The sequence below is a fragment of the Platichthys flesus genome, chromosome 8 (genome assembly GCF_949316205.1).
Source record: "Platichthys flesus chromosome 8, fPlaFle2.1, whole genome shotgun sequence".
Classification (NCBI taxonomy): Eukaryota; Metazoa; Chordata; class Actinopteri; order Pleuronectiformes; family Pleuronectidae; genus Platichthys; species Platichthys flesus.
In genome coordinates this window covers 26937741-26950980 of record NC_084952.1, presented here as the reverse complement: position 1 = coordinate 26950980, position 13240 = coordinate 26937741, and the positions used below count along the sequence as shown (strand labels likewise).

General features: G+C 39.9%; 1 protein-coding gene across 4 annotated transcripts in view; it reads right to left on the bottom strand.

Moving 5' to 3' along the window:
- Positions 1–13240, bottom strand: part of fbxo38 (F-box protein 38) — a 63481-nt gene that overhangs the window by 38362 nt on the left and 11879 nt on the right. For all 4 annotated transcript variants that reach the window (XR_009921691.1, XM_062393386.1, XM_062393385.1 and 1 more), the window contains 6 exons: positions 11629–11904; positions 11205–11298; positions 10067–10197; positions 9554–9724; positions 9298–9440; positions 3577–3772 (listed from right to left, as the gene is read on the bottom strand). Coding sequence is in view for 3 of the 4 variants with exons in the window: in XM_062393386.1 (XP_062249370.1) it covers positions 3577–3772; positions 9298–9440; positions 9554–9724; positions 10067–10197; positions 11205–11298; positions 11629–11904 (1011 nt within the window). In the remaining variant the exon portion in view is untranslated. The remainder of the gene's footprint in view (positions 1–3576; positions 3773–9297; positions 9441–9553; positions 9725–10066; positions 10198–11204; positions 11299–11628; positions 11905–13240) is intronic.

The window sequence follows — 13240 nt, the reverse complement described above, 5'->3', positions numbered from 1 at the left end:
TTACTGTATATATTATTTTTTCGATATTGTTGTTTTTTATATTGATGTTTATATTGCTCTATATTGTTGTTTTTATATTGTTGTTTGTAAAGTGCACCAACCACACCAAGGCAATTTCCTGTATGTGAAAATATACAAGGCAATAAAAAGAATTCTGATTCTGATTCTGATTCTGATTTAGTCTGTAGATTGCAAATGTTGTTATACAGTTAATGTCATGATTGATGTTGAATTACTTTAGAGTTGTACAGTCCATAAATGCAGTTGTCTGCTTGACATTTATGTGGTGGTTGAAGTGGTTACATTTGTAGGACCCTGAAGTTTTGGGCCCAACCAGTTTGTTGGGTGGTAGGTTTAAGATGGCTTTGTACCAGTTTATCCTGCATTGTTGAGCATCTCCTGAAATGGAACAATGGTGGGTCGGGAAGATCTTGCGTAACATTTTATTGATACCCCAATTTGCAGTTGTAATGATAACCCAATTTTCAACCAATACAATTTGTTTATTTTGATAATAAACCAAAATAAACAAATTTTGGTTTTTTATCTGTTTAATGTTTTCTGCTTCTGTACTGTGTGTTGTGACAAAAAACAATCTATCTTTTTTCATTTCTCTTAGAAGTAACCATTTTCAAAGACAATCAAGGGCATACATGTAAACTAATGAAACCTTCAGACAGAATTACAATACTACATGCCAACTGCTTCCATCCACAGTTGCTTAAAGACAATTTGCCTTTTGGCCAGTTTCAACAAACATGTAGAATGTGTGACAAACACATTTCCAGGAACAAGGCTAGAGTAACTATATGCTCCAAATAGCATGCACATTGGCGAAACCTCTAGACCAGGAGTGTCCAAACTGCGGCTCGGCATTTCATTTTGAATTGTGTTAAAATATAATATATTAAAAAAAAAAAATTTAGTAGCACTTAAATGGCTCTTACTTATAGCAAGAAATTTTACTTTCTAAATTCTTGTTGTTCTTGGTTTGTACCCTCGGAGTTGATGCACTTAAGGCCCGCGCATGCTTCTGTGTTTTCAGAGACATGCAAGCAGGGGTACTTGCATGTCTATGGACTATCAGTGACCTAGGCATCAACTCTTTCCTCTGCAACTGGATACTGGACTTCCTATCCAACAGACCCCAGTCTGTTGGGTTAGAGAACCACACCTCCTCAACCCCTATCCTGAACACCGGCATGCCACAGAGCTGTGTGCTGAGTCCTCTCCTCTACTCCCTCTTCACCTATGACTGCACATATGTACATGGTTCTAACACCATTGTCAAGTTTGCAGACGATACAAAGGTGATTGGCCTCATCAGCAACAACGATGAGTCAGCCTACAGAAAAGAGGTCCAGCATCTGGCGGAGTGGTGCACTGACAACAACCGGGCTCTCAACACCAAGAAGACCAAAGAGCTCATTGTGGACTTCAGGAAGAAAGATGGCACACACACCCCCATCCATATCAACGGGACGGAGGTTGAGCATGTCACCAGCTTCAAGTTCCTGGGTTTCCACATCTCTGAGGACCTCTCTTGGACTGTCAACACCTCAACCCTGGTCAAGAAATCACACCAGCAACCCTTCTTCCTCAGGAAACTGAAGAAGGCCCATCTGTCTCCTCAGATTCTGGTGAATTTCTACCACTGCACCATACGCACAATACTCTGCCATTTACTGCCTTTTTTTCGCACTTCTGGTTAGATGCTTAACTGCATTTCATTGTATAAGTAATTGTACTGTGCAATAACAATAAAGTTGAATCGAATCTATGGTCCACTGTATTGCACTTCTCAGCCCTGACTTGCCAGCTGTCCCTCAGAACGCAACCATGTCCCTCAGAAATTGCCACGCTGCCATGCACCCCCACCCTGTCAACAGTCTGCTCCAGGGCAGGGGGAGTGGCAGACGTTAAAACTGTGTTAACCAAACTGCATTATGATCATTGTACAACACATCGTCAAAATTCTGTGATGGGGAAAATCCTGTCGCTAAACTAGGCTAAGGCTGCTCGTGTTAGGCTGTATATGGGTGAGCTTGGGGGTGTTCATGTTTATAATCACATTTGCTAATCTGTCGTTCTTTGAACTCTCTGAAAAGTTCGGGGTGTCTGTCTGAGAGGTGCTTAGCCATATTTGACGTGTTGTCTCCCTTTGCCTGAGTGGATTTGAAGCATGTTTTACAGATGGCTCTCTGTGTGTTGATGGACTTTCCTTCACAGTCTGCTTCGAGGCTGAAGTTCTTCCAAATCTCACTTCTGGCATCTTCTTTTTAACCAGCCGAGGAGGGTCTGCAAGAGCTCCTGCACATGAGCCATGTCTCCCCTGAGATCACCTGCTGTGAGTGAGGGCTGACTGTTGCATGTGTGAGAGGTGGGCAGCCCCGCCCTTGCAGTCGATGCATGCAGGTAGCCTGACAGGGAGTGGAACCGATAGTGCTTGCGTGCTATTTTTATGAAGCACCGGTTCTAAATAAATGCAAAATCGTATCGTTAGGTTAAGTAAGGGTACCGTGGTACCTTTCTAGTATGGATACACTGTGTAACATTAATTGGTACACAGCCATCTTCTACCGTACACCCGACAAACATGGTTGGGTCTAAAACCTACCTTTAACCACTGCACAAATGTCAAGCAGGCAATTATGTAATGTACAACCCAAAAGGAACTCACCATAAATCATTACCTAAACTGTAAAGCAACATTTGTAATCTACAGACTAGAATGTCCTATTTGCCAAGTTTTTTTTCCCCATCAGGAATAAAAAAAAGTTCCGGGCCAGACTAGCAGAACACAAATATGCCATACAAGTATTTGGCATTGAGCACGTCCCTGTTTCTATCTGAAAAGGTGATAAAGCAGACTTTAACCTGAGGACGCTCCATAAATTACAGGCTACAAAATACCCAGGGTTAAATGAGCTTTTGTATTATATTGTTTTTTGATAAAAAAAATGTATAATCCTAACCAGTCATTGTTTATATTATGCTTTGATGATTTTGTGATGAACATGTTGAGCTAATCATCACATTAGCTGTTTTTATGTGTCCACATCCTTTAGGCCACAACTCCATGTCTGATTGGCAGTTTCCTATTGGCTGCATCGCACTACAGAAATTAACCATAGTTTAAGGTGATCTGTTTAACTCCCTGACAAAGGCTAGATGAAGAAAAGTTACATTTTTTGAGGTACAAATGACCATGATGTGACAATAAATGCACTTTTTTAGCTTCAAAAGAGAGCCTTGGAGTTTTTTATAATCTACAAAAAAGGGGTAAAATTATTTACATTCTTTAACCAAGCAGATAATATCCTTTCCCTGTTTGTTCATCTGAATATTAACATGCTCTCAGAATTTGCTGACATCTTTTTCGTGACTGAACAATAACAGAGTGATGTGTTTGTGATGATGTGATGTTACAACAGTCAGTGTACATGAATGACATCACATTTTCTTATTTCATCTTCACTAATAAGTTTAGACGAGTGAGCTATTTGTAAGAGAAAGCCAAAGCTGCTGTGTTCTAATTGCTGTTATTCCACTGACTAACAATGAGTTGGAACTTGCCATTATGCTGCTGAAGCTGGTTCTGCTGCTGCCTTTGATTGTTGTTGACAGGTGGGGGGGCCGGGGGCAAGTTGGCCTCATTATTGTGGTGGTGGTGGTTGTTGTTCTCATTGTCATTGTTGGAGTTCTGGTTGCTCACCAATGCAGAGGACACGCCAATACCAGTTCCTGCACTCAGGCCCACTCTGGCACATCCCTAACATACAAACATAATATTTATTATGCATCAGCACATGCAACAACCTTATTAAGCAGTTTTAGGTATGAGCCACACATCAATTATTCACATGAAATTGTTTTGATTTTTTTTGTTTATTGTTGTAACCTCTGCCAAGGAGGTTATGTTTTCCTCTTGGTTTGTCCTCATCTCTGTTAGTAAGCAGGATAATGTAAAAACTACTGGAGGGATTAACACAAAAATAGTGGCAACTAGGACATATTCACTCATTATCTACTTAACACCTTGATGGCGGAGGTATGTGTGAAAGATTTTGGGGGTTAACAACGTCGCAGCTAAATCAAATACAATTAAATTAAATTGTGACCAATTCTTCAAACGTAAATAACAGAAAAATATATAATATGTCTCCATACTGCTCCTTTTAGTGATCAAATTCAAGTTGAAACTAGGTCATTTAAACCATGTGTTTAGCCTAAATGTCCTCTGATATCCTCCACTGGAGCTTAGTTTGCGCGTAGATCACAACTAACATTTCGGCTTAAAACATGCTGTACCCCTGAAACTCCAAAAGTGTTTTAAAGGACTCAATAACCTCACCCACCCCGCCATCGGAATAATGGTGATGGTGGTCCATGTTTTTTATTTTTTTTTACTGATTTCAAACAAATGCAAATGAAAACATAACCTCATTGTCAGAGTTCATAATTTTTGGATCTCGAGTGAAAAAAAGGGAATGTTTAAGGGAGTGATATTTATGAAATAGTCCAATATGATGCATATCCAAATAAAAATCCCCCTCTAGTCAATTTAATTGTGGTTTCCTGAGGAGACTGTCGGGCTCATTCTAGTTGTTAACTATAAAAGTCAGTGTTAATCTTATCTAAATACAAAGGCCTTCAATGTGAATAAGAAGGTTGTAGATTGAACTTGAATTTTCTGTGGTAAAATTTCAGTTTTAATGTCTTCAAAGGGGAAATATGACCGCACTATACCACCGAGCATTCTCATTAAGGTCTGAAATGATATCCACTTAAACAGAGCACTGTTTAAGTGTCTTCGTATTACTGGATCTAAGTGCTGTTTTAGACACGTGAGAGACAGAAAATCCTTCAGTTAAACAAAGATAAACCTCAAGAAAATGTTTCTGTGAACAAGGAAGATCATTTATAATTCAGGTTCTATTAAGCAAAAAAACACAAATCAAGGCAGACATATTGGTGTAGTCATGGACTCAAACCACAATTTTCGATAACATTAACGGAATAGTTCAACCATGATGCTGATGGTGAGATTCTGCTCCTTGTATAACAATATAGAGTGAACTAAAACCTCTATAAAATTCAAAATTCACTTTTGAATGGAAGTGCCTTTTCAACTATTTAAATGACATGCAGTGCTGTTATTTATTTACATAGTTATATTAGAAATGTTTGCAAACTACCCCATGAGAAATAATATGAAGATATTTGCAAGTACTATTGGCCCATTTTTGGTGTAGTCTTAAATGTCACTGTTTATAATACACACACTTGACCCCATGTTGGACGGGCTGCTTTAAAAGAAAAATACTATATCCTCTTCTCCAGTCACCACTGCCCCACTGTATGCATGTATTTTTGTATACATTGCATATCAGCTTTTCAGGGGTCTCTTAAAGTGACAGTTCACCCAGAAATAAAAATTCACTTTAAGGCCCAATTCCATTTCACCCCTTGGCCCTAGCCCTTAGCCCTTACTCTTTGTTTTGCGTAGGGTTAGGACCCAAACAAAGGGGTACCAAGAATGCCTTGCAAATCATCTGTAGGCTAAATTATAATAATGATGAGTAGTTTAATATAATTTCAATGTACTATAGTCATTTTTTTCACTACCTTAAAAAAAAAGAGATTGCGAGCGCACTAGCGTTAGCATGCCAGTGAGCTTTTTTTTTTGCATGATAATCCCATATTTGCCATAATTTAATGTCGCATCCCCCCTCTTTGAAGACAAACGGTGCATTTGATCGAACCCGTGTTTATCTGCAATGTTACTGAACAGCTCTTCTAACAACACAGCATGCTGGCAGGCTTTTATACAGACCATTGCTAGCAGCCTGAAGCTGTGTGGTTTTGATTCATTCATGAAAAAATGCACAGCATTCATGTTTTTCAATTTCAAATCTCATTGATTCACCTGCATTAGCATAGATGTTATTTGGATATAATAAGTTAGTAACAGCAAACCATAAAATTTGTATAATTAAGATCACAACAATGTTATTACAATGACAGCCCTGACAAAACGACTACTGATGTAATGGCCTCTTGAAGGGCTGGCCTAATTCGTAGGGGAATATTTCCACCGCTACTCCTTGTGACTCCATTTCAAGTGGCAAGATAACCCTCAAAAACAAGGGGTAGGACGAAGGGGTGAAATGGGATTGACTATAACAGTCTGAATGAAGGTCTAAAGTCTCAGCACGATTTGGAGAAAAGGGTCCATGTTTTTTTATCTTCCATCCCCTTCACACTAAGGCTATGCTTACAGGTCTCCCTAAAAAATGGATGAGACAGTTGTTTCAAAATGCTGCTACTTAAGAGCTAAGAAAGTCACATCAGTCAAGTTAACAGATCCTTACACTAGCTACCTTTATGTTAAAGAGTTGATTCCAAAACTCTGCTGTGGATAAAAAAGAAAAGAATGGTTTAGGGCCAAAACACAGACTGCTTATTCATTAGGAACCATTCAGACCCTTCAGGTCATCTGGGATTAGCCAGCTTTCTGTTCCCAGAGTCAAAACTAAACATGGAGAAGCGGTGCTCAGTTTCTACGTTACACAAATGTGAAACAAACTGGTGTCCTGCAGCTCTTAGCTATTTTAAATCCGAGCTAAAGACATAATTGTTTTCAATACACTGTAAACTTTTGCTCTTGTATTTCTTATTTTTCTATATTTAGGTATTTAGTTTCCATCCAAATGCTGTTTTGGTATTATGTTGCCTTTAGATTTGGTCTTGATGCCTTGAATGTCATATATACACTGCTCAAAAAGTGAAGGGAACATCTAAGCGTCACAGCATAACACCAAGTCAGTTAATTCTAAATCGGTCCATTTAAGAGGCACAAGTGATTTGCAAATCACTTGCTCTGGTGCAAATTAAAAAAGGGACAACAGCTGCAATGGAGAGGCAAAACAAAAAACAACCAAAAAGGAAATGGTTTTGCATGTGGTGGCCACAGACAATTGCTCTGTACTTACCCTTCCTAACTGATTATTCTCTAGTTTTGTGTTCGGCTAGTGTCCTTGCCACTACTGGGGCAGCTGTGGGTGACAGGTAGAGTGGTTGTCCTCCAACCAGAAGGTCAGCAGTTCGATCCCAGTCTTCCTCATCTGCATGCCGAAGTGTCTTTGGGCAAGATGCTGAAGCCGAATTGCCCCTCTTAAGAACAAAAGTGCTGCTAAAAGATGCACTGTATCACGTATGTGAATGGCTGAATGACAAACTGTACTGTAAAGCACTTTGAGTGGTCATCTAGAAAATAAATAAATACAAACCAGTTACTACTGGTAGCATGGTGCGGTACCTGCATCCAAATTAGGTAGCACAGGTAGTCCAGCTCCTTTGGGGTGGCACATCCATACGTGTGGTCGCAAAAAGGATTTCTGTGTCTCCAAGCACAGTCTCAAGAGCATGAAGGTGATATTGTACCAGGAGACCGGCTGCTTCTCGAAGGGGCGTATCTTCTCTGTTGTGTAAGGAGGAACAGGAGCAGCACTGCCAGAGCCCAGAGAACAAACTCCAGCAGGCTACTGGTGTGCATGTATCTGACCAAAGTGTCAGAAACAGAATCCTTGAGCGTGGCATGAGGTCCCAACACTCATGGGACCTGTGCTCACAGCCTAGCACCGTGAAGCTCGATTGGCATTCTCCAATGGCGCAACATTCTCTTGTCAGATGAGAGCAGGTTCAGACTGAGAACATGTGACACACTTGAAAGAGTCCGAAGGAACCATTGTGAACGTTATGCTGTTTGTGACATCATCCAGCATGAGCGGTTCGTTAGTGGGTCAGTGATGGTCTGGGGAGGCATATAGTCTGAGGGTTACACAGACCTCTGTCATAGCCAATGGTTCACTGACGGCTGTAGGTACCAGGATGAAATTCACTGAGCAATTGTCAAACATTACGTTGGTGCAGTGGTCCCTGGGTTCCTCCTGGAGCAGGACAATGCCCGGCCTCCTGGAGCAGGACAATGCCCAGCCTTAACGTGGCTAGAGTTTGTAGGCAGTTCCAGGATGACAAAGCCATCGATGCCCTCACGTTTCCCTGACCTAAATCCAATTGAGCACCTATTGGACATTACGTATCGGTGCATTCGTCGCCGCCAAGTACCACCACGGACTGTGCAGGAGCTCACAGATGCCCTGATCCAGGTCTGGGAGGAGATCCCCGAGAATCCAATTGACATGCAGAGCGTGAATGCATGGCGCATGAATCACCAATAATCTCAGTAAGGCGGTCTTTTGTGATACGTACAGTGCATCCAGAAAGTATTCACAGCGCTTTACTTTTTCCACATTTTGTTATGTGCCTTATTCCAAAACTGATTAAATTAATTTTCTTTCCTCATTTCTAGTTTGCCAAAAGGCACTTGAAGGACTGTCAGACCATGAGAAACAAAAGTTTTTGGTCTGATGAAGCAATGATTGAACTCTTTGGCCTGAATGCCAAGCGTCATGTCTGGAGGAAACCAGGCACCGCTCATCAACTGGCCAATACCATCCCTACAGTGAAGCAGGGTGGTGGCAGCATCATGCTGTGGGGATGTTTTTCAGTGGCAGGAACTAGCGACTTGTCAGGATCGAGGGAAAGATGAATTCAGCAACGTAAAGAGGCAGTGCTCTGGACCTCAGACTGGGGCGAAGTATTATCTTCCAACAGGTCAACGACCCTAAGCACAGACATTCCCCATCCAACCTTATGGAGTTTGAGAGATCCTGCGAAGAAGGATGGGCAAAACTGCCCAAAAGTTGGTGTGCCCAACTTGTAGCATCATACTAAAAAAGACTTGAGTTGCTGCCAAATGTGCTTCAACAAAGTATTGAGAAAGGCTGTGAATACTTATGTACATGTGAGTTTTTTTTTCTTCACTTTGTCATTATGGGGTATTGTGTGTAGACTTTTGAGGATAAAATTAATTTGATCTATTTTGGAATAAGACTGTAACATAACAAAATGTGGAAAAAGTGAAGTGCTGTGAATACTTTCCAGATGCACTGTATATTGCACAAGATATTGCAATAACGATAGATTTTGTTATATCTCGTGCAGCCCCAATACACACTCTTGAGTCACATTGGGAGTTGCCATGATGAAATTCACGCAAGTTGGATCAGCCTGTGAGTAAATATTTTACTTAATTTATGGTGGTTTTGAATCAATCCCTCTATGGGTTGATGATTTCTATTGGCTTCTTAACATAATTTTGTTCTCAACAAATTATACAGTGGTTTAAGTGTTCCCTTAATTTTGTGAGCAGCACACACACACACACAATACCTTCGGTGGTTCTCTGAACATCTGGTCTAGACAGATAAACTCCAGACTGGGTAGTAACTCTATGAACTGGGAGAAGGATTCCAATTTGATTGCATGACAGCGAACAAGGGTGAGATCAACGAGACGGCTCCATCTGGACTGATCTGGGCAGAGAAATAGACAAAATATTAGAACTCTCTTTTATATATAATCAAACTGAGCTTACCACAAACATACTTATGTACGTGAATATTAAGGCTATGATAGTGTGCTTTACCTGTGATCCAGTGGTGAGGATTATGCAGGTGAGGACAGTTGTAGATGAGAAGGTATTTAATATTAGTGAACACCTCGTTCACAACCTTTATGCCAATATCAGTAATGATGCCTGGGTTTTCAATAACATCAGCCAGACCGTACTTCACAAGCTCCGAATGACTCATTTTACCTGCAATCAACACACAAACAAGCTTTTTTTCACACAACTGCAAATTTAACTCATAAGTTTCAAAATGTTGCATTTTTACTGCACTCTGGAGATTTTCTACCATTGCTACAGTTTATCAGTATGAAAACTTGTTCACAAATTTGCTCACAATGTTCAGAAAAAATGTACATGGGTATATTCAAACTGCAGGAGGACCCCGGGCGATATACAAATGGGTATCTCTAGCCTTTTGTCATACATTTTTTTTTTTTTAGAAAATACAAAAGCAAAGGGGCACTTTTTTTTTTAAAACTCCAAAATGTTGTCAGAGCCTTGTAATAATATTTGAGAGGAGGAACTAACACTGAAGCAGGAACTCATCCACGTATCCAAGATGAAGTGTCTCAAACTGCGGAAACTCTAGTTCAGCCATTTTTAGAGCTGAGAAAACTCCATCTTTAGTCAGTGAAGGCTGGATACGCAGCTCATGAAGCCTGTTAAAACACAATTAAATTGTTTAGAGAAGTGTTTGTATTACACAATTCTGACAACCTTTCTACGGTTAGCTGAAGATAAAAAAAAAACATTGAAGGCTTACTGTTTAATTACATGAATGTTCACCAAATTTATTTGTTTAAAGAAAACTCCTGAAATTTTCTTAAATATGTATATAGGATCACTATATGATAAATTGACAGAAATATATTATATTCATAACAATGTTTACATTAGTATAAGATCACCTGAAATCATTGGACCTAATGCAAGAATCATGCAGAAAAAGTTGTGCATTTGAATAATTTATGATTAAGAACTTGTCGCTTTCACCAATTCTCATGTATTTTGAGTTTTCTTACAAGCACAAATAGAAATGAGTGGTCCAGACCTTTCATAGAACATGTCCTGTTCCTTCTTTCAGTTTTACCTTTTCTCATTCTGTCAAATTAAGTGGTCGTGATAAATAAATCAGCAATGTGTTTTCACTAATGGATTGTACATTTCATTAGCCTGAAGCAATTACAAATAAATATATATTTATTACACCTCCTACTTACTTTGACATTATTATGTTACTGCAGTTTTACATTTTTTTAATTAGCCGGCTAAATGGCTAAAAAGACAACTGAAGATCGACGAACAATGACGATGGATAATATTGCCCAACCCTAGCTTGTAGTCGGCGCAAAATGTTTCTGGGAAATCTGAGCGGTAGACAGTGACATAAATGGTGACGCAAAGACGTGGCTCTAAGGAAGTTCTAGCCCATGGAAAAGTATATTGGTTCTGAAAAGGTTTGAAAGTTTAACCAGGAGTACAGACAAACTAAACACTGATTTTAGGGTTAGGGCTTTTTACATTTCAATGTTTCCTGAGGTTCACAGTCGTTTTCCTAGACACAATACTGGTATACTGAATAAAACCATTTGCCTGTTGCTTTAAAACATGATCTGCATATAAACAAGTTTTTTATTTCAGTTAGATAAAGAAACTGGCTGAGCACCTGCGAGCAGCAGTGATAATGAGGTAGCCTAAGTCCACCTCCAGAGCATTCTTACAGGCTCCAAACACGATGGTGTGGAGGTTCCGAAATCCTCCTAGGAATAAAAATACACAGTATAACAGAGAGCAAACCATTTATTTTACAGTTAATCAAATACTCTTAATTCATAAACTCAAATTCTGCTGTCATTTTCATAATACATATGACAGGGAAAGATGATTGAAATTAAGAAGAGCAAAAAAAAGCATGATAAGCATAAAGAGAAATGGAGAATAAAATGAGGTACACAATAAGAGTACTATATCTTTGTCACAGTCCTTTGGTATAAAATCCTAACCCAGATTCAAACAATTAATCATTAAAATTTATAATACTTTTGTTACACCAACTCTGCAGGCTGATTAGAAACGCACGCTATCCTCACCTGATCTCCAGCTATCCTCCACGACATGCTGGATCAGCCCTCCCAGAAAGGGAACTCTCACCAGCTCTAGCTGCTCCAGGTTCCTGGCTGATGCTAAACCAGTTACCAAGGGAACGTACTTTAGGGAGTTGGTTGGCCCTGCACAATTCCGCATGACAAAGGTTCTGAGGCTCACACACAGAAAATCCTTGAACGGCTGTGGTTTGGTGAGACGGACCCACTTCAGGTAAAGGTGGCGCAGCATCGAAACACAAGGAATCTCTGGGACATTAACACCTGCAACAAACATGCACAATTTGAAGAACATCATATACTCAACTGTGTATTTTTTTAAGTGCCAATGTTATGATCTTCAAAATTGTCCCTGTAGTGGTTAGTCACCCCACAGTAATAATGTTCTTGGTTTAAATCCTTGTTTGGCAGTAAGCCTTTCTGTTTGGAGTTTGCATGCTCAGCCCATGCCATTTGGTCTAACTGGGGTTAGGTAAAATGGAGACTTTCCGTTTGTGTGAATGTGAGCATGAAGGGTTTGTTCGTCTCTGTATGCAAGTCCTGTGATACACTGGCAACCTGTCCAGGGTGTATACTGAAATACTAAAGTTGAGAACGGCTTTATGCCCGACAACTTTGAAGAAAAACATGGATGGGGAGAAATTGTTCCTTTTTTGAAAATGTTAAAAAGTTCTGGGTTACAAAGGCCTTCTTTACCTCAGAAAACTAATTTGCATTACTACCTTGTTTTCTGTAAAACTTCTTTCATCACCAAGTAAGATGTGTCATACCCACCTAGTGGCTAGTTTGGCCCAGAGTTGTATGAGATAACTGAAACCATTGTTACAGCAGTGTCTACAGCTGATCAGTAGACCTAAGAACTTAACTCAACACCAACTGTAGCTGAACATTCAGAGCAGACTGTGCTTATTTTAGGGACCAGCCAAAAAACTTGGTGCAAACATAGACTGTATATTTAAAATGGACGTAGCTTCCTGCTCCAAAAGAAGACGGCTGTGCGGAAGTGCTTAAAATTGTATTACGGCAGCAATCCGGCAGGGGCTGGTTCAAACTGGCACAAAGAAATCTCTGGCTCCATAGACTGCTATTCAAAAACCCACAATTTCTATCGTTTTCACTCAGTTCTGTCATTATCAGTCGCTGAAGAGGATTTTTACATGACGCTTTTATTGTTTCTTTGTCTTTATTAGTGTCTGAGCACTGACGGAAACTAGTGCTTTTATTTTGATTATTAGTTTTGAATTCACCGGGTTTAAGGCCTTTTCTTCAGTAACAAAAGACACAGTACAGAGGAGCTGATATCTCTGGTATGTTACTTGAGTAAACCTGTTTCTAAAAGTTTTACAGACTTTATCTTCACAAGTGTTCACTGTGCTCAACAAATGTTTCTATGTGTTCTGACTAGTGCTGTCAGTTTAACGCGTTATTAACGGCGTTAATGCAAACCCATTTTAACGCCGTTAATTTTTTTATCGCGAGATTAACGCAGAGCTGCCAACTCTCACGCTTTCGCCGTGTGACACACGCTTTTGCATGTTGGTGGTTGACTGAGTCACATTAATTTTTTAAAACATCATCGTATCAGGCCGTCTTGAAGTAC